The sequence below is a fragment of the Pseudonaja textilis genome, chromosome 16 (genome assembly GCF_049901715.1).
Source record: "Pseudonaja textilis isolate UNSWEBS1 chromosome 16, rPseTex1.2, whole genome shotgun sequence".
Lineage (NCBI taxonomy): Eukaryota > Metazoa > Chordata > Lepidosauria > Squamata > Elapidae > Pseudonaja > Pseudonaja textilis.
The window spans coordinates 4032995-4054240 of record NC_142005.1 but is presented as its reverse complement, the minus strand read 5'-3'; the positions used below and the strand labels follow the sequence as shown (position 1 = coordinate 4054240).

Sequence of the window (21246 nt, the reverse complement as noted above, 5' to 3'; positions counted from 1 at the left end):
TCCTCAACTTACAGCCACAATGGAGCCCCAAATTTCGATTGCTAAGCGAGACAGATGGATTTTGCCCTGTTTTAAGACCATTCTGGCCACACAAGTTAAGCGACCTATCCTGCCGGCTTCTGATGAGCAAAGTGAATGAGGGATTCACTTTATGACTATGCGATGCACTTAACAACTGCAGGGATACACTTAATGACCAGTGATTCACTTAGTGGCTACAGTGATTCACTTAACTGCCGTAATTCACTTAATGACTGCAGTAACTCACTTAACAACTGCAGTGATGCACTTAATGACCACAGTGATGCACTCATTAAAAAGGTCACTTAACAGCCGCCTTGCTTAGCAGTGGAAATTCTGGTTCCAATTGTGGTCGTAAGTCAAGGACTACCTAGCTTGCTAAGACAATCTTGCTGGCTACTAAACTCCATCAAGATCCCAAATTTTAGAAAACCTGCTTTTGAGTCTTCATTCTCCTCTGATGCCCACACAGCCTAGGAGGGCTGGGGTTATTAAAGAAACAGGACTAGAAAATCGTCCCCAAAATTATAATTTTCCTGCTCTGTGAAAACAAGAAGGATGCAACTGGCCACTTACTGCTGAAATAGCCCCGATTGTAACCGAACCAAATGCCGAAAATGACCAGTCCCAGGATGATTAGGAGAACTACCACGGCCGCCACGATCCCACCCACATTGAGTTTACCTGCAGAGCAATAAAAATGGTTAGAAAGATCCAATGCGTACTTGAGAATTAATTACAAGAATTTCTAGGGTGTCAAGATTGAATCGCTTTGCCTCTTTCAACCCTAAACGCTTTTTGACTTACCAATGAACTGGGAGGGGGGATGGAAGGGGGAAATAGAAAGCTGAGAATGTGTGCGTGGACCGTGAGAGCCTGTGCAACTATCAAGGCCACTGCTGCAGGTGCTTGAGAAAGAGACGGACTGTTCCCATAGCCAAAAGTCGTCTCATGATTGGACAATGTGACCGCTCGGGCGGGGAAAAAGGGAAGCCGTTGTTTAACCAGGCAAGCATTTGCGTGGGAAGAAACCAGTGCTGGTTTTGATTGTTCAGTACCAAAATGGTGTATCCAATAAAGTTTTACTTTTCCGATTTTAAAACTGCCAAGTATGTTTCCTTCTTTTGGATTCACTGGTTGGGTAGTTGACAAATACATTTCTATAAAGCAGAAAAACACCAGCATGCTATTGATCCATGTTCATTCAGTTTTTGCCCAATTATGGCCAATAAAAGTGAATAAAATTAATACCCAAGAGTTTCATTTTTATGACTTACTCCATTTTCTGAGCATTCCAGATAGAATCCCACTTCAAGCAGAAACCAAATTCAACAGGTAATCCTCAACTTACGATCATAACTGAGCCCAAAATGTATGTTGCTAAAGAAACTTCTCACATGAGTTTTGCCCCATTTTACAACCTCTCTTGCCACTGTTGTTAAGCAAATCACTGCCATTGATAAATTAGTAATATAGTTGTTAAGTGAATCTTACTTCCCCGTTGATTTCGGTTGCCAGAAGGTCACAAAAGGGGATAACATGACCCCCCTGGCAACTGTCATAAATGTGAGTCGGTGGTCAAGTATCCTAATGTAAATCACATGACCATGGGGATGCCGCCGCGGTCATAAGGGTGAAAAACAGTCATAAGTCACTTTTTTCAGTGTTTGATTTTTTATTGACATTTTAATTTATTCAAAGGAGGTTAAAAAACAAAATGCCGAAATATTTTCAAAAGGAAAAAAGAATAAAAAACACACAAGATGATATTAAAAAGGAAGTGTCAAAAAAAGAACTTGACCCTCACATGACCATTGGAGATGCTGCCAATGGTGAAAACTGGTCATGTCACTTTTTTCAGTGCCATCGTAACTTTGAACCATCATCAAGGACTACTTGTACTCTGCAAAAGTAGGACTTCCCACCAAGCCCTTTGCCTTGTTTGCAAAACTACAATTGGACAGCTGGGGTTGAAGAGACAACAGAGCGTGCCACCCCAAAGAGCTGGTGCCCGCAGGAGAGATGCCAAGCTTACTGGTCACTTACTGGTTTCCATGTGAATCACCTCCGACCGCTGGGGGGGCCCCACCTTGTTCTGGGCTTCGCAGAAATAGTCGCCCGCGTCCAGGGCTGTGGCGGGCTCAAAGGCCTGAAGGGAAGAGGAAAGGAGCTCAATTCTCAGCCAAGGACACCCCTGTCTCCTCCACAGGCGGAGCCAGCCATGGTTCTCAAACTCTCTCTGAGGTTCCTGTTCTGCAAAAACTGGAGCCAGGCAAGGGGAGAAAAACCACGACAGCACTGCTCAAATCCAGGCAGTCCTTGGGTTAAGACCATTGGAATAGAAACAGGAACAAGAACAGAATCAAATAGAATATACTGTAGAATAGAAAACAGAAAAGAATAGAACAGAAGATAAGGATAGGATAGAAGAGAACCGAAGATTAAAATAGAAGATAATAGAATAGGAATAGAATAGAATAGAACAGAAGAATAGAATAGGAATAGGAATAGAATAGAAAATAGAATAGAATAGAACAGGAGAGAATATAGAATATAGACTAGACTAGAACAGAACAGAATATAGAATAGAATTACCACAGAAGTAGAATATAGACTAGAAATAACAAATAGAAAATAGAATAAAATAGGATAGGATAGAATATGGAATAGAACTAGAATAGAAAGAAATAGAAAATAGAATAGAATATAGACTAGAAATATAGAAGATAGGATCGGATTGGATAGAGACTTGAATAAGAATGTTTTATTTCGCCAAGTGTGATTGGGCACATAACGTAAGAAATTGTCTGCTTACCTGTGAAGGTAAGCCAGCCCACCCAACCCATACCAAGTACCTGGCGGGAGTGAAGCATGCTGCTTGCAGCCCCGCCCCCCGGTGATAAATACAGCTTAAAGTCCATAACATACAGGAACATACCAGCACGCCTGTGTCCGAGTCGATGGTGTAGGATGAATTCTTGAAGATGGTGCTGGTTTTGGGATCGGGGGGCATCTGGACATTGTTCTTGAACCATTTGAAAGTTGGACGGGGGTTTGCGTCGGTCTCCTCACATCTCAGGACTACTTTGTTTCCAATGGTCACCACTGAAGGAACGTGGGCAGTGGGCTTGGCGGCGGGCACTGCCCAAGAAGAGAGGGGGCTCACAGGTTAGGATGCCAATTTGGATGGCATGAACTGAGGACAATTAACCAGTGGAACAGCTTGCCACCAGGAATGGTGGGCACTCAAATCACTGGAGGTTTTTAAGAAGAGACTGGATGCTCACTTATTGGAAATGGTATAGGGTCTCCTGCTTGAGCAGGGGGCTGGACTAGAAGACCTCCAAGGTCCCTTCCAGCTTCTATTCTATTCTATTCTATTCTATTCTATTCTATTCTATTCTATATTCTGTTCTATTCTATTCATTCTTTCCCTGTTCTATTTTATTCTATTCTATTCATTCATTCCAATATTTATTCTGTTCTATTCTATTCTATTCTATTCTATTCTATTCTATTCTATTCTATTCTATTCTGTTCTGTTCTGTTCTGTTCTGTTCTAGTCTATTCTATTCTATATTCTGTTCTATTCTATTCATTCTTTCCCTGTTCTATTTTATTCTATTCTATTCATTCATTCCAATATTTATTCTGTTCTATTCTATTCTATTCTATTCTATTCTATTCTATTCTATTCTATTCTATTCTATTCTATTCTAATTCTAATTCTAATTCTCTCTTCTCTATATTCCATTCCCATTCAAACGTCCTCTTGACATGGCCTAGTTTAACAGAATAACAAAATTGGAGGGGACCTTGAAGGGACCTTCTCGTCTAATCCCCTATTCCAAGCAAGAGACTTTGTACCATTCTGGACAAACGTCTGTCCAGTCTCTTCTTAAAAGCCTCCAGTGATGAAGCATGCACAACTTCTGGTGGAGCAGTTCCACTGGCAAGCAGATCCTCCACTCTTAATTACACTCATTGCTAGGAAGTTTATCCTTCATTACAGGTTGCTTCTCTCCTTGAGTTTCCATCCATTGCTTCTCATCCTGCCTTCTGGTGCTTTGGAGTAGGGGTCGCCAACCTTTTGGACCTCAGGGACCACCAATCTCATAATTTTAAATCCCGTGGACCAGAGACCCTGGTCCCCCCAAAAAATCTGCAGGAAAATTCCCCACCCTGTTTTCCTACTGATCAATCATCTTTTATTTGAGATCGCAGGATACTGTCTCCAGTTCTGTTCTTAGGGGGAGAAAAAGAGAGGGGGGAGGGAGGGAGGGAGGAGAGAGAGAGAGAGAGAAAGACTGAAACTGAGACTGACTTTTGGCTTCATGCAAAGAAAACAGCAGAAGCAGCAGAAGTCTTTCTTTCTCTCCCCCAAACTCCACCAGAAATGAGTTTTTGCTGGCGCAGCCTCTTGGAGCAGGAGGCCTTGCAGGGTCCCAAAGACTCATTTCTGGCAGAGTTTGGGGGAGAGAAAGAAAGACTTTGGCTGCTTTCCTTGTGTGCAGCCAAAAGCGGAAGAAGAAAGAAGTGGAAAGAAGCAGCCCGGTGGCCAGGCCAGGCGCATGGGGCAAGTTGCCCCCTCTGCCCTTCCCCCCCCTCCCCTCACTACCTTGCGTTGTTCACAATGCAAATGACGCAAGCCTTGTGTTCCCGTGGGCCATGTGGGTGGTGCAGTCTTGTGGATTAATTGGATTAATTGTGCAGTCTGGATTAATTGCTTTGGGAGTGACATTTCTCTGTGGACCACCAAAATTTTCTCATGGACTACTGGTGGTTCCCGGCCCACTGGTTGGCGACCACTGCTTTGGAGTATAAGTTGACCCCTTCCTCTTCTTTGGGCAATCCCTCAAATACTGGAACACTGCTACCATGTCACTCTTAATCCTTCTTTTCACTAGATTTGATGCAAACTCTTTCATGCTAAAGAGTTTGCCTCAAGCAGCCCTTCCATAAAGATCCCCATTTATATTTTGCAGAGCTGACACGATCCGTTTCCCCAACTCGAGTGTGCCCATGGAGTAGAAGTAGCACCTTGCACAATCAGGATCACTTGTGACTGCGCAAAAGATTCTCCGAGGACTTCGCATGTGTATGTGCCCGAGTCTTTGCGGGTCACTGATGTGAGCTGGATTTCATACGGGGTGAAGGTGGCACGATTCTTGTAGTTATCTGAAGAAAGATGCACCAAAGACAGAAATTCAGTGATGTTTGAACTGTGTATGAAATGTGTCAGCGTTCCAACTAACCAACTCCAACCCAAGAAACTCCGAGGCAAACAATTCCTCAAAGTTCCATTATATTAGAGTTGTCCTATTGGCACCTTGGGAAAATCCCAAATATGCGAGTTCCAGGTTTTCCCTTCCCAAAAGAGAAATTAAAAATCCATCCCCTGCACCCACATGGCCCAATCCAATCTTTGTCCCAACTGGAGACATCCCTCCAGTCATTCCCTTCCAAGTACAGGGCAATATGTCCTTGACTCTCTGAGAAAGAATGTTGCTGTATCTAATCTTCCACCTCTCTATGAAACCCTCCCTCCCAAATTCCCAGGCACTGAATGTGGCAGCCTTGGAGTTTCCAAGTAAAAAATGGCTTCCAAGGATGACAAAATGATTCTCATCTATATATATAAAAATGAAAAACCACTCACGCATCATCACAAAATCTCCAGCGCCATAAAGCCTACAAACTTAAAATTTGGCACGTTATGTTCCTCTTGGGTTTTAAGGGCTCACTAAGAAAGGATTTTTCCAAATGACCACCAGAGCATTTAGAGTATTTCCTATATTATTATTATTATTATTATTAGACTTGCTAGTCTCAGTTACAATTGGCAAGTGACCACCAGGAGGCAGTATGTGACTGGTTTTGTTTTATATAATCCCACACTGCCTCCCAGTGGTCATTCTAAGTAAGGACATGCACAACAAGAACAAAGAATTAGCTTGGGGAATTCTGGGAATTGAAGTCCACAGGGATTAAAGGGACCAAGTTTGGAGATCCCAACTCTAAGCTAAAACAAGTTTCCCCTGTCCAGTTGAGTCCAGCTCTAGGGAGGTGCTCATCTCCTTTTCCCAGCCGAGGGACCCAGCATCGTCTGAAGACACTTCTGTAGCCACGTGGCTGGAATGACTATATAAATTTTGAGCTCAGTTGTGTTGTAAGTTGAGGACTAACTGGCTGGGGAATTCTGGGAGTTGAAGTCCACATGTCTTCAAATTGTCCTACTTGAGAAACACTACAGCTTTGTCCCAAAGATGCTTTTTCAAGAGGCAGCTGGACTTTCTGGTTTTTCTTTGAAGTTTTTTTTTTCCAGAAAATATACTATACTATAAATCCTTCCACTCCCCTCCATCCAATCAGAGCTGAAGAAGTTTCTGGGATGAGAAGTGAAACGTCTTCAAAGAAAAAAACAGAACATCCAGTTACCTCTTGAAAAAAAAAAAGCACCTTCGGGACAACTCTGACTTGGATGATAGACACTAGTTCAGCTTCTTCCCCAACCTGGCACCCTCCAGATTTCTTGGATTAGGTCCCATAATCCACAGCCAGCAGATTTTTACCCTGTTTCAAGGGGGTGTTCCAGACCCCAACAAACACAGAGCTTGAAAGTGGACTACTCGGTAATCCATCCACGGTGTTATGTCCCCGTCAGATCCTGAATCTGCGGAGGACGATGAGCTGGAACAGGAGCTGCTGGAGATCAAGGGGGCGGCTTTGTTGGCTTGAGAATATGGGGAAGAGCAGGCCCAGTCAGGCCTTTCAGGATTGGGACAACTTGTAGGCAAGGAGGAACAGGGGCTAAGCAATGAACAGGAGAGACAGAGCTCCGACAATGAGCAAGGACCACCCTCTCCTGATCTGAGAGCACGGAGAGTGGAGAGAAGGCAAGAACAATGCAGGCTGACCCAACTACTCAGAAGAACGCCCCGCCCCTCTTCAGAAGGCACACCTGGGGACTGAGACTTAAGGAGATGCTGTGGGGAAGGGCATTTGTTGGGAACAAATGCTGAATTGCTGGAGTGTTGAATGCCGATGTTTGAACTTTCCTGGATTCCTTGCATTCTTTCTGGATTTCTGGATTAATTGCCTTGCTCCTTTGATTCCTGGACTTCTTGACTTGTCCTGCTGGATTTCTTGCTTTGCAGCTGTGGTGCTCACAGCGTTGGGCTGGACTATTTGAAGCCAGAGGCTGCTGGAGGTGTGTGTGTGTGTGTGTGTGTGTGTTACAGTGGTGGGTTTCAAAAAGTTTTCCTACTGGTTCAGTGTGAGCACACGCTTTGCGCCTGCACTTGCACTTTCCATGTGCGTGCACACCAAACACACGCTTTGCACATGCGTAGCATCTGCAACTCACCTTCTGCTGCAAACCCTGTATGTAAAAAAGCTGGCCCGTGAAGCAGCTGAGGTTGAAAAGCAGGAAATAAAGGGCAGTAGAGAGTTGGGGCCCAGCAGCAGATTGTCGGAGCAAACCAGTTCACTCACAGATGATCATCGGAGCTACCTGTTCAGGCGAACCGTGCCGAACCGGTAGAATGCCACCACTGGTGTGTCATCACTTTGCTCTGGGACTTGCCAGAAATGTGGGAGCGTTTGGGGAAATTTGGAGCGATAAAAGGGTGGTTCGAACTGGCAGCTGCCTGTGTTGCCCTGGGTCATCACACACTCTGTCAGACTACTCACCTGTGAACTTGTTGGCGTGGTAGAAGAGCAGGGTGAGGCCATCTTTCTGGAACTTCCACTCCTGGCGTATCGGGTTAGGTTGGGAGTGTATGGCTTTGCAAGGCAGGCTCACAGCTGGAAAGAGAAGGCAAAGGTGTGAGAGATGCAGAGAAAAGACCTCGCACAAGGACGGCCAAGCTAAACAAACGGGTCGGAAAAATAAATATAATATAGAATACGGGTAGTTCTCAACTTGCAACTGTTCATTTCACAACCATCTGAAGTCTCAACGGCACTAAAATAAGCGACAGGATTGTTTTCCCCCATGGTCCCCATGGGGTCATGTGATCCAAATTCAGACACTTGGCAACTGGCTCGTATTTAAGACAGGTTGCAGCATCTCTGGGGAGTCACGTGATCCCCTTTTGCGGCCTTCAGATCAGCAAAGTCAACGGGGAAGCCAGGTTCACTTAAAAACTGTGTGATTCTTAACAACTGCAGTGATTAGCTTAGCAACTGAGGCAGGAAAGGTTATAAAATGGGGCGAAACTCACAATAACTGACCCCAGGACACTGCAACCATCCTCAATTACATGCCAATGGCCAAGTCTCCAAATTTTGACCACAGGGTGCTGCAGCTGTTGTGTGAAAAATGGTTGTAAGTTGCCTTTTTTTTTTTTCAAATGCAAATTTCTTCAGCACAATTTAGCCTAGCAGGCCATATGCCCCACTGCGTTACCTTACACAGGTATCCCCCAAAGTATGACTACAGATCCCCCACTTCCTGGACATTCAACTGTTTCAACTCCTACCCTCAAAACGGTGCTACAGCTCCTATTCCCTTCCCTGAATACCAGGAGGTTGGCCATCAACAAAGCTTTGCAAAACCCAAGACTTCCACCACAATTACTGTGCCAGGGCAGCTCTTTTGCCAGCCAGCTCCATAGGGTGCAGGTGAGTCGACGTTAAGCAGATCCTGAAGCCAAGCCAGGAATTTTGCACCAACCTCCAATGAGCAACCTGGAGCAAACAGCACTCCAAGTCTGAACTTGCAACTCCTAAGAAGACACATTTGTGCAGTTGTAACAACTGATACAGGGAGGATAGAAAAATTTCATTGGGGAATGGGCCACAGATCTTACTTTCAAGAAGAGATTGGATTGCCATTTTTCAGAAATCGGGTCTCCTGCTTGGGCAGGGGGTCGGACTAGATGACCTACAAAGTCCTTTCCAACTCTGTTAATCTAATCTAATCTGAATCCTTTCTATGGATTTACGCATAGTCCTTTATATTACGACAATTGTTTAGCGACCATTCAAAGTTACAACAGCCCTGAAAAAAGGGATGGTGGACTGATCCTTGCACTTATGACCATATCAATAAAGGAGAATATTTGTAGCTCAGGGTTGAACTGTGAGATCCTTGGTGCTCTCTGAGCTTGGCGGTTTCTTGCAGACGTTTCATGACCCAACTAGGAAACATCGTAACATAATTTCTTTAGTTTGGATAATGAAATGTGCAAGAAAACAACCAAGCTCAGACAGATCCAAGGACCCCACAGTCCCCTCCCCTTCCTCTTCCTCTTTGCAAACCCCCTTCCTCCTAGCACTTGATGATGTTCCCTAGTTGGGTCATGAAACGTTTGCAAGAAAACAACCAAGCACAGAGAATACCAAGGATCTCTCACTTATGACCATTGCAACATCCCAGCAGTCCTGTGACTGTGATTCAGGCACTTGGCAACCGGCCTGTGTTTATGGTGGTTGCAGCATTGTGGGGTCACGTGATCACCATTTGTGACCCTCGCAGCCGATTTCTGACAACCAAGGTCAAGGGGTGGATGGGAAGAGAACTAGCAGAGAAGGTTGCCAACTGCAATCAAGTGATGCCTTGCTTAACAACCACTGGCCCCAGTTGCGATTGTAAACTGAGGACTGCAGTTATTCCGTGACCGTGGGACACTGCAACCATCATAAGTACACGTCAGTTTCCAAATGTCTGCATGTTGATCACATGATTGTAGAGATGCTGCAAAGGTTGTAACTCTGAAAAACGGCCATGTCCCTTTTTTCAGTGCTGTTGTAACTTTGAACGGTCACTAAATGAGCTGTTATAAGTCGAGGACTAGCTGTATATAAGGGAAAAGAATGAAACTATGTCTTTATCTTTGAAGTAAATTGTATGGATCGCACTTTAGAGTTAAAAGCTCGGGGGGCGGGCAGATCACACATTATATTCCAGAAGAAATATAATGAATAGAATATGGAATTGAATATTCTTTATTGGTCAAATGTGATTGGACACACAATGAATTTGTCTCCGGTTGCATAATTATATACATTTACTTTACGCCAATTATAAATTAAAGGTCTATTGAAGTAAATAAATTAATAATTTACCCATAATTAACAATTTAACTTATCAGTTAAATTAACACATCATTATATAAATTAGTTTGGTTTACTTTGGCATTGCATCTCGTACAACAAAATTAAATACCATCTTCAGTGTACATTATAACTATAAAAATAAAACACACACATCCTTCATATTCTATACAATTGAACTGAAAACCCCTGATATTGCATTCATATTGCACTAGACAGTATAATTCAATAAAGTGACTGCCCTGGGATAGAAGCTGTTTTTCAGCCTGTTTGTCCTTGTTTTTATTATTATCCTGTACTGTCTGCCAGATGGTAATAGTTCAAAAAAAAGGGTGCCCAGGATGAGATGGATCTTTGAGGATGTCTGGAACTTTCTTAAGGCAGTGGGAGCTATAAAGCTCTTCCAAAGAGGGGAGAGGGCAACCCATGATTCTCTGGGCAATGACATTAAATGAAAGAATAAATAAACAATGACATAATTTTATCATAACATTTGATTCAGTTTTATTTCAGGATAAAAAGGAGACACGGCCACAGGTTTGAAACTTACTTCCATTCTCACGGACTTCGATTTCGTCTCTACCCAGAACCAGGGACCCTAAAGAGAGAAGACCAAAAATCAAGAAATATCTCTTTAAGACTTGGCAGGCTGCCATTGTGATCCTGGAGTATCCAGAGCCTTTTTCCTACAGCTTCTGATTCTTCTTCCAACTCAAAATAGGGATGCAACTTCTTACACAACCTCCCAAAACACAGTTTGTACAGTCAACCAGACTTCGATCCAAAAAGACCCCTCTGCAGAAAATCCAAGCCGAACGCAGATTACACCCCTATTTGCTTTGCACCAGCTGACCTGCCTACTCTTAGTTTCCCTCTGGAAAAACAACCAGTTAAATGCGGCCACCCAATTTTGCCCATCATCCACTTCTGGTCCAGCAAGGCTGGCCTTGCCCAGGAGACACAGAGAGGTCAACACCAGGAAGAACTTTCAGCAAAAACTGTGATTCATTCAGCGTTTATTCAACGCAGCAGAAACAGGAAATGAAAATGTGTGCAAATAGTTATGAGTTTCAATCAAAGTGGTAAAAAGAAAACACTTAACTAAATAGGAGTCAAGAAAATCTGACTTGCAACTCAAAGGACGTTCCCAGAGACATCCTGGAAACCACCCCGGGTAGATTCACATATTGCGTCAAACTATACATCATGGTTTACATTTACAAACTGTGGAGGCTGGGTTTGTGAAATGTTAAGTGTCAACTATGTGAATATTATAAGCTCCTGTTGGTGCTTATTTGCTAGTTTCGATTGCCATGAATTCAAAACTGACTATCTGGAAAACACACAATCAAAAAAGGGTTTGATAAGAGCAAGAAATACAGATTACAGATTAACCGAGTTGGAAGGGACCTTGTAGGTCATCTAGTCCAGGGGTCTCCAACCTTGGCCCCTTTAAGACTTGTGGACTTCAACTCCCAGAATTTCCTCACAAGTTGGCTGAGGAATTCTGGGAGTTGAAGTCCACAAGTCTTAAAGTGGCCAAGGCTGGAGACCTCTGATCTAGTCCAACCCCCTAGAAACCATAAATCATGATTACTTTAGAATCTTTTTAAATAACAAGCTTTACAATCTTTTAAAATGACAAGCTTGCACCAAAATTCATTTTGATGAATCTTTCCTCAAATATCTGTATACAGGTAGTCCTTGACTTACAATCATCCATTTAGTGATCGTTCAAAGGTACAATGGCCCCGAAAACAGGGACTTATGACCGTTTTTCAGTTATGACCTTTGCAGTATGCCCAGGGTCACATGATCAAAATTCAGATGCTTGGCAACTGACTCACATTTATGACCGTTGCTGTGTCACGTGATCCCCTTTTACAACCTTCTGATGAGCAAATGGGGAAGCCAGATTCACTTAACAGATAACAGATAATCAGAGTTGGAAGGGACCTTGTAGGTCATCTAGTCCAACCCCCTGCCTAAGCAGGAGATCCTGCACCATTTCTGACAGATAGGAGTCCAGTCTCTTCTTGAAAGTCTCAAGTGATGGGGCTCCCACCAGTGGTGGGATTCAAAATTTTTTACTACCGGTTCTGCGGGTGTGGCTTGGTGGGCATGGCAGGGAAAGAATACTATAAAATCTCCAGTCAGAGGTGGGATTTGCCGATTCTCCGAACTACTCAAAATTTCCGCTACCAGTTCTCCAGAACTGGTCAGAACCTGCTGAATACCACCTCTGGCTCCCATAACTTCTGAGGGCAAGCTATTCCATTAGTTGATTGTTCTCCCTGTCAGGAAATTCCTCCTCATTTCTAGGTTGAATCTCTCCTTGATCAGTTTCCATCCATTGTTCCTTGCCTGGCCTTCGGGGGCTTTAGATAATAGCTTGAGACCCCCTCCTCCTCTCTAGGGCAGCCCCTCAAATACTGGAAGGCTGCTCTCCTGTCTCCCCTGGTCCTTCTCTTCGTCCCTAGACTAGCCAGGCCCAGTTCCTGCAGCCTTTCTTTGTATGTTTGAACCTCCAGTGCCTTAAATCATCCTGGTTGCTCTTCTCTGCATTTTTTCTAGAGTCTCCACATCTTTTTTACACCTCTTCTTTGTGGCAAGCCCTGAGGTATTGGAAGACTGCTATCATGTCACCTCATCCTTCTTTTCCTTAAACTAGGCATGTCTTCTGTCCATCCATGCTTTGCTCAGATGACTTTCTTTCTTTCTTTCTTTCTTTCTTTCTTTCTTTCTTTCTTTCTTTCTTTCTTTCTTTCTTTCTTTCTCTTTTCTTTCTTTCTTCCCTTCCTTCCTTCCTTCCTCTTTCTTTCTCTCTCTCTCTCTCTCTCTCTCTTTCTTTCTTTCACTTCAGAGAATAACTTGATCCCTTCCTCCTCTCTGAGGCAGCCCCTCCAATGTTGGAAGACTGCTATGCTCTCCTGTCTCCCCTGGTCCTTCTCTTCCCTGAACTAGCAGACACTGTTCCTGCAACTGTTCATCATATATTTTAGTCTCCAGTTTCCTAACTTCATAACCGTCTGACTAATTTAATGACTGAAGGGATTCACTTAATAACGGGGGCAAGAAAAATGGGACAGAATTGACATAACAACTGTCTGGTGTTGCAGTGGATATTGGGGGCTCATTTGTGGCTGTAAGTTGAAGACTACTTGGGTAGTAGACACATTTTCATCCTTTACCTTTATATACATGCGAACAAAACCATAAGAATTGCACTGCCAAACATTGTGAAAATTCCCTCTGAAGTTTGCAGATAAGGTCTGAATCCAGGTTGGTGTGTGCTGGCTTGAGAATGTGCCTGCATCGTCATTCGTGAACTAAACAAACTTCTCTTCCAAGTAGCAGAGGGTGGAAGGCGTGGTAACATCCACTTTCTTGTCCTGCCAGTTTCAGGTCCTCTTATTTTCTGCTCCCACGAACAAATGACTCACTTCAACTTCTTTTAGGAGAAACTCAGCTGACATGAGTAGTTGAAGTGGCAGCTGGCTGGGATTTCCCTGCATTTGGTCTGAAAATGAATCTGGATTTTGAAACTTCTTTTCATCTCAAAGACATGACACCGCTCGCTCGCAGGAGGCAACCCAGCCAGCTGAGTTTGTCCTGTCTTGTTGATTGATCAGCAAGTTATGGCACCTTTGCCTGATTTGGCATTGAGCCGAACTAATGGAGCCGTGCCAACGGTTAATAACCTGTACACTTAGACATATAGCGTTTCGCAGTGCTTTTACAGCCCCTTTTACAGAGTCAGCCTATTTGTCTCCAACAATCTGGCTCCTCATTTTACAGACCTCGGAAGGATGGAAGGCTGAGTCAACCTGGAGCCGGTCAGGATCGAACCCCTGGTAGTGGGCAGAGTCAGCCTGCAATACAGCATTCTAACAGGAAGGAAGAAAGGAAAGGAGGGAGGGAGGGAGGAAGATAGCAATAGCACTTGGACTTATATCCCACTTCACAGTGCTTTCTAGCCCCCTCTAAGCAGTTTACAGAATCAGCCTTTTGCCCCCAACAATCTGGGTCATTTTACCCACCTCGGAAGGAGGGAAGGCTGAGTCAACCTTGAGCCTGGTGAGGATCAAACTGCTGGCACAGTTAACCTGCAATGCTGCATTCTAACCACGGCGCCACCATGGCTCTCTCTCAATGCTGGGAATTTGAGACTAAATAGATCTGTAGAAATTTACTATCTAGTTTTAATTCTGCATCCATTTAATCGTATAATTTTTGACTTGATTATGAATCAGATACAGATTAACAGAGTTGGAAGGAACCTTGTAGGTTACAATCAATCAGTATGGCTAATCTAGTGAAGAGAAGGACCAGGGGAGACAGGAGAGCAGTCTTCCAATATTTGAGGGGCTGCTGCAGAGAGGAGAAAGGGGGTGAAGCTATTTTCCAAGGCACCTGAAGGCCAGACAAGGAACAATGGATGGAAACAAGGAGAGATTCAACCTAGAAATAAGAAGAAACTTTCTGACAGTGAGAACAATCAACTGATGGAACAGAAGTTTCCTTCGGAAGTTGTGGGAGTTTCATCACTTGAAGCTTTCACGAAGAGATTGGACTGCCCTCTGTCAGAAATGGCGTAGGGTCTCCTGCTTGGCCGTGCGGGTTGGACTACAAGGTCTCTTCCAACTCTGTTAATCTGTTTGGTGAGATTTCTGCAGTCAGGGTGTGAGCGTCAAAAATCTCACAAGCTCAGGCAGTTTTACAATACATCAGGGAACTGGGAGACAACCTGGTCCACCCTGAGAGATCATGCCATTGAAAGGACCACAGAAACCTAACCTGTCCTAGGAAGGCATCCTGATTTCCCCAGGACAAGACAATATCTCCTGGACGTCTACAAGCAGCACGCAACCACTCGCCACCCAGCCAGTAATCGGAGAGAACGACATTTCTGAAGGACAGAAATTATTCATAACCTTGAACCGGGAAAGTCAAGTCCTCAAGGGAGTTGCCATTACTATAAATTTACATTATGTAAACTCCCATACAATTCGGTTCTATGGGGTTACTCAGCAAAGGTGTTTAAGAGCAGCCAAGACCAAAACAGAGACAAGAATTTCCATTTTTAAGTGACGAACGTGTGCCCTCCCCTTTTTTTCCATGGTTGTTTAGAGAATTGCTGCAGTTATTAAGTGAATCGTGTGGTCTTTAAGCGAATTTGTCATCCTTCAATCACATGCCTTGGCAGAAGTCAGCTGGGAAGGGTGCAAAGGGCCATCCTATGATTCCAGGATGCTACAATCATTGTAAATACATGTTAGATGCAAAGCAAACAAATTCTTTTTAAATTATATAAAATACAAAGAAAAAAACAGAAGTAGGAAATTAAGGAAAGGAAAAAGAGCAAGAAGGTGTGAGATATAAGGGGGGAGGGGGAGAAGGCATTGACTTTCAACCCTTCCTAGCACCATACGAGATAAAAACACTCCAGCCTCTACTTCTTGCTTTTACACATTAATATATAACTGGCCATTTCTGTAATGAAGTTAAGGTTTCATTTTCTTTTTCACCACAAACGCAAAATCCAGAAGTGATATCCAAGTGAAAAACATGCTTAAATATATTCTCCACTTTGAATAAAACAATCCATTCAACCATTCCTGCTTTATCTTCCATTTTGCTATGGAAATAGCATGTATTTCTATTTGCACCAAGTAATCTTTGCTTCACAACCAAATTCTGATCCCGTGAAGCTGTGTCGGTTGTAAGTGCGAGGACTGATTGGAAGTCACCTTTTTAAATTGCTGTTGTAAACTCGGAAGGGACACTAAACGAGTGGCTGCTAACAGTTGCAGCTTCCCAGGGTCATCTGAGCATCATCTGTGACCTTCCCAGCTGGTTTCTGGCAACCAAGAGAGGAAGGCAGATTCACTGAATGACCTTGGCAAAAACGGTCATAAAAATGACTGCTTTGCTTAGTGATGGAGTTCTGACCACGATGGTGACCGTAAGCCGAGGGCATCTTGTACTTCAAAGCCAACTCTGGGCCATAGCGAACCTCCATGTATAATTCCAGGAAAAGCCTAGAGAGGCCAAGGAACATTCTAGAAAACAAGTATGAGGCCATGCAGCCTTTTCTCTCAGCTTTTTCAGACAGGACTGTGTGCATCAGGGCAGCTTGCTGATCCTAGGTTGTTGCTCTGAGAGAAGGAAGGAAGGAAGGAAGGAAGGAAGGAAGGAAGGAAGGAAGGAAGGAAGGAAGGAAGGAAGGAAGGAAGGAAGGAAGGAAGGAAGGAAGGAAGGAAGATGTTGAGACTGGAAAGAGTGCAGAGAAGAGCAACCAGGATGATGAGAGGACTGGAAGCACGGTTGCAGGAACCAGGCATGGCTAGTCTAGTCTAGGGAAAAGAAGGACCAGGGGAGACAGGAGAGCAGTCTTCCAATATTTGAGGGGCTGCCCCAGAGAGGAGGAAAGGGGGTCAAGCTATTCTCCAAAGCCGTGGTTGCCAACCGGTGGTCCGCGGCCCATTGGTGGTCCACGAGAAAATTTTGGTGGTCCAAAGAGAAATGTCACCCCCAGAGCACCCTCCCCAAAGCAATTAATCCAGGCTGCGGGGGAACACAAGGCTGCGCTGCCCACATGGCCCCCAGGAACACAAGTAGTGTGGGGGGGGGAAGGGCTGAGGGGGGAACTTGCCTGGCCACTGGGTTGCTTCTTCCACTTCTTTCTTCTTCTGTTTTTGGCTGCATGCAAGGAAAGCAGCAAAAATCTTTCTTTCTCTCCCCCAAACTCCACCAGAAATGAGTCTCTGGGACCCTGCAAGGCCTCCTGCTCCAAGAGGCTGTGCCAACACGAAGACTCATTTCTGGTGGAGTTTGGGGGAGAGAAAGAAAGACTTCTGCTGCTTTTGCTGCTTTCCTTGCATGAAGCCAAAAGTCTCTCCTCCCTCTCTCTCTCTCTCTCTTTCTCTCTCCCTCCCTCCCCACCTCCCTGAGAATGGAGCTGGAGACAGTATCCTGTGATCCCGAATAAAGAATAATCGATCGGTAGGAAACCGGGGTGGGGAATTTTCCTGCGGACTTTGGGGTGGGGGTTTCCCAGGGTCTCTGGGCCACGGGATTTAAAATTATGAGTTTGGTGGTCCCTGAGGTCCAAAAGGTTGGCGACCCCTGCTCCAAAGCACCCGAAGGTCAGACAAGAAATAATGGATGGAAACTGAACAAGGAGAGACTCAACCTGGAAATAAGGAGGAATATCCTAATCGTGAGAACAATCAATCAGTAGAACAGAAGTTGCCTTTGGAAGTTGGACTAGATGACCTACAAGGTCCTTTCCAACTTTGTTAACCTGTTAAATAAATGTTTATGAAATAATCTTGATAGGGTTGAGCGGGGTTTTACATTTTGGAGGGCTCCATTCTGGGAATAATCTGGGCGTTGGCCCTCTAGAAGGAGAGAGGGAGGGAGGGAAGGAAGGTAAGAGGGGAGGAAGAAAGAGAGGGAAGGAAGGTGGGAGGGAGAGAGAGAGGGAGAGAAGGAAGGAAAGAAGGAAAGGAAGGAAGAAAAAAGAGATATTGAAAGGTTAGAGTGGGGGGAAAGAAGAGAGAGCGAGAGAGAAAGAAAAAGAAAGAGAAAATAAGAAAGAGAGAGAGATGGGTAAAGGTTTGAGTGGGGGAAAAGAAGAGAGAAAAAGAGAAAGACAGACAGAAAGAAAGAAAAGGCAAAATGAAAGAAAAGAGAGAATGAAAGAAAAGAAGGAAATCTCTTGGACCTCGAAACTTGTGTAACCTTGGACCCAGTGGCCCTAGAGGCAGCGGGTGAGAAAGGCTGTTTATTAACCAGAAGAACTGAGTGAAGGGGCGGGGGGGCTTTCCCCAGCCAGAGTTTGCACAAAGCAAACATTACAGATTCCACAGGAAGCAGACCCCACCCACGTTCTGTGAAGGCACATTGTCCTGAGTCTGTGTAAAAAGTATACATTGATTTACAACAGACCTCCTAAACAGAGTGCCAACCTGAAAATGCAACAGGGTTTGGCTGTCATTTTGTATACTAACTAGAATATATATATATATGGGGAGAGAGAGACAGAGAGACAGAGACAGAGAGAGAGAGAACTATTGACCTCACCCATTTTCTAAGAGGTCTGTAGGAGGCATGCATAAGCGCACCAATGTGCCTACCACCCCTGTCCTATTGTTTCTTTTTTTTAATTCATCTCCATTTCATGTATTCATAACCATGTTTATACTTATGCCTGTTATCTAATAATCTCTTGACAAAATAAAATAAAAAAATAAACCAATCAAGTCAAAAATAATACTCTGACCAAGGTGCTACCAGCTCTGGCGAGCGGTCAACAACAGCCTAATCTAGGAATCACCAAGAACCACACCCACCAACTCTTGTACATAAACAAAGGGTAAACATCACTCCTTCTAGCAGTGATGATGTTCCCTAGTAGGGTCATAAAACGTGTGCAAGAAAGCTACCAAGCTCCATTCTTGCCGACTCCAACTGATTAATCGCCTCATAGATAATCCAGTCAATTAAAAAAAGCACAAATTGTTTAAGGGTGTAGTCACACACTTGCATAACGCTTGCAATATATATATATATAGCGGTTGGTGTGTGTTTTCTTCTGGTATATGGTGTGTCCTAGTCTGTTTTTTTTTTGTAGATTGGTACATCTAGGAATGGTAGTTGTTTGTTTGTTTCCGTTTCCATGGTGAATTTGATTTTGGGGTGTGTGCTGTTTCGGTGTGTTAGGAAATTGTTTAGGTTTTCTTTTCCATGGGGCCAAATAACAAATGTGTCATCTTAACCATAGTTTGGGTTTGTGGGTGGCATTGGCTAGGGCTCTGGATTCGAATTCTTCCATTAACAGGTTTGCAATGACGGGTGACAGTGGTGATCCCACAGGGGCTCCTTCAATTTGCTTGTATCTGTCCTTTGTATATGAAATATGTGTTGGTTAAGCAGTGTTCTGCTAGTTCCATGAGGTGTTTGGGTGGTTGGTATTTATTTTTGATGATTTTGAGAGTTTCTTTTATCAGGACTTGAGTGAATAGTGAAACCACTTTGAAATTTATAAGCAGATTTTTGTTCCATGTGTAGACCTTTGATCATTTCCAAGAGGTAGCATGAGTTTTGTACATGTGAAGCTGCTGCTTCAGCATGGGGCTGTAGCTGCTTTGCTAGGTATTGGGCTTGGTTTTGTAGTGGTGCTCCTCTGGAACTATGAGTCTGTGGGGTATGCCTTCTTTGTGTATTTTGGGGAGGCCGTATAGTTTGGGGCATCTGGAAGATTTTTCTCTTGGGATGATCGTCTGTTAGATCTCTTTGCTCATGTTGCTGGTTATGATTTTCTTCTTGGTTATTATTTCTAGATATGTGGCTGGGTCTGTGTTTATGGGTTTGTATGTGGAGTCTTGGAGTAGGTCTGTCAATTTTGTTTCATAGTCTTTTCTATCCATTACTACTGTGGCATTACCTTTATCTGCTGGAAGTATGATTATGCTGCTGTCGTTCCTTAGGGCTTGCAGAGCTTTTAGTTCCTCTTTGTGCAAGTTGCTTTTGGGTGGTTTGCTTGTGCATAGGATGTTAGTGACTTGGTGTCTTATTCTATCAGCTTCATCTGTATTTAATTTATGATGAATTCTATGGGGATTTTTTTGGGTGCTATAGCATAATTGAATCCTTTGGTTAGGACATCTGTTTCTGTTTTGGTGAGTTCTCTGTTGAAAACGTTGTATACTAATTGTTTCAGGTGTTGTTGTGAGTTGTTGGGGGCTTTCTTGTCATGTTCTAATTTCTTTAGTTTCTTCAGGAGTTTGTCATTTTTGTAAGTGGTTTCAGTTTCAGCTCTCCAAGTTGTAAGTTGTTTTATCTTGTCCCAAAGTAGAGGGTGGATTTTGTTGCTCAATTCCAGGTGTAGGGTTAACAAATCTTTGTTTAACTGATCCAATTGGAATCTCTTTCTGTGGAGCTAGTTCCTGAGTAGAGCCATTTCAGTTCTTTTCAGGATACGTTTAATAGCTGCTGTGCTGTGATGAAATGTTAATTTGAAGTAGGTCAGTGTTGCACTGTTGTCTCTGCAGCTGCATAGGAATTTGAGGTTGTATATATTGTCCTACCCAAAAGGGGAGAATGTTAGGAATATAAGTCACCTAACAGGTATTTGGATTGGAAATATACAAACCAGGATAGACATTTTAATACTGTATCTTTAAGAAAATGCAAAACTGTAATTGGGTATGGTTTCTCAAATGGCCATAAGATGGAACCAGAAACTTGGGTTGTCTTAGTCTTAGCCTCAGAAGAAGTCTCAGTGAGTCTCTGTTTTCCTTCTGTTGGAGAGTATTGGTGTTCCTCATAATTGACTGCTATTCCTGGATTTGATGTAAGCCTGATACTGAACTGTTTTTGACACTGGACTTTGTTATTGGATTATCCCTGGACTAAAAACTGACTGATCTTACCTGTGAATGACTTTGGACTGCCTATTTTGAACTTTGCTTAAAAGTTTCTGGAAGTAAAAACCTACATTTACTGTACAGTGTATCTGTGTGCTGTGTGTGTATTATTCAAACACTTCTCTCAAATTCGTCTCCCTGTATGCACTCATTCTCCCAACGGGGAATTACCTAAACACTGGTTATGGGCCCAGGCCATACCAGGCTCAGATAACTGAGAGTTAGTGTGAATCCACAGTACTGTATACAGACAGCTGTTTACTGTTTAATTGTGGGTTACTATCCTGTTAAAGATGTCACAAGTCACTTCAACAAGTCTATCACTTATAACCCGGTTGGATGGAACAAACTATGTTTCCTGGTCTATGAAATGCAGTCTACTTCTGCGCAGAGAAGGTTTCTGGAATGTAGTTCAAGACCCACCGAATGTAAATGCTTGAGATCCAGCTAATGAGGACGATGCCAAGAAGCTTGCTGACTTTAAACAGAACAATGAATGAGCTCTTTGTATAATTGGACTAACACTGAGTGACCAGCAGCTAGTCCATATTCATGGAGAAGAGTCTGCTGCTAGGTGTTGGGAGAATCTGAAGAGGATTTATGTTCGTGACAGTGTAGGTGCACACATACATCTTACACGTAAACTGTTTAGAGCACGTCTTCTGAAAGGTGGAGATATGTTAGCTCATTTGAACCTCATGAAAAGAGCTTTTCAAGAGCTACATGAACAGGA

At 43.6% G+C, this 21246-nt stretch overlaps 1 protein-coding gene across 3 annotated transcripts in view; it reads right to left on the bottom strand.

The window, feature by feature from the left end:
- F11R (F11 receptor) overlaps window positions 1–21246 on the bottom strand; it is a 33586-nt gene that overhangs the window by 2496 nt on the left and 9844 nt on the right. The window contains exons 2-7 of one of the 3 annotated variants that reach the window (XM_026716506.2): window positions 10631–10678; window positions 7714–7827; window positions 5062–5199; window positions 2960–3162; window positions 2068–2170; window positions 598–705 (exon numbers count right to left, since the gene is read on the bottom strand). In XM_026716506.2, the coding sequence (XP_026572291.2) occupies window positions 598–705; window positions 2068–2170; window positions 2960–3162; window positions 5062–5199; window positions 7714–7827; window positions 10631–10678 (714 nt within the window). Of the gene's footprint in view, window positions 1–593; window positions 706–2067; window positions 2171–2959; window positions 3163–5061; window positions 5200–7713; window positions 7828–10630; window positions 10752–21246 lie in introns of those variants that run through there. The other 2 variants (XM_087914205.1, XM_087914204.1) reach the window with 2 other exon arrangements.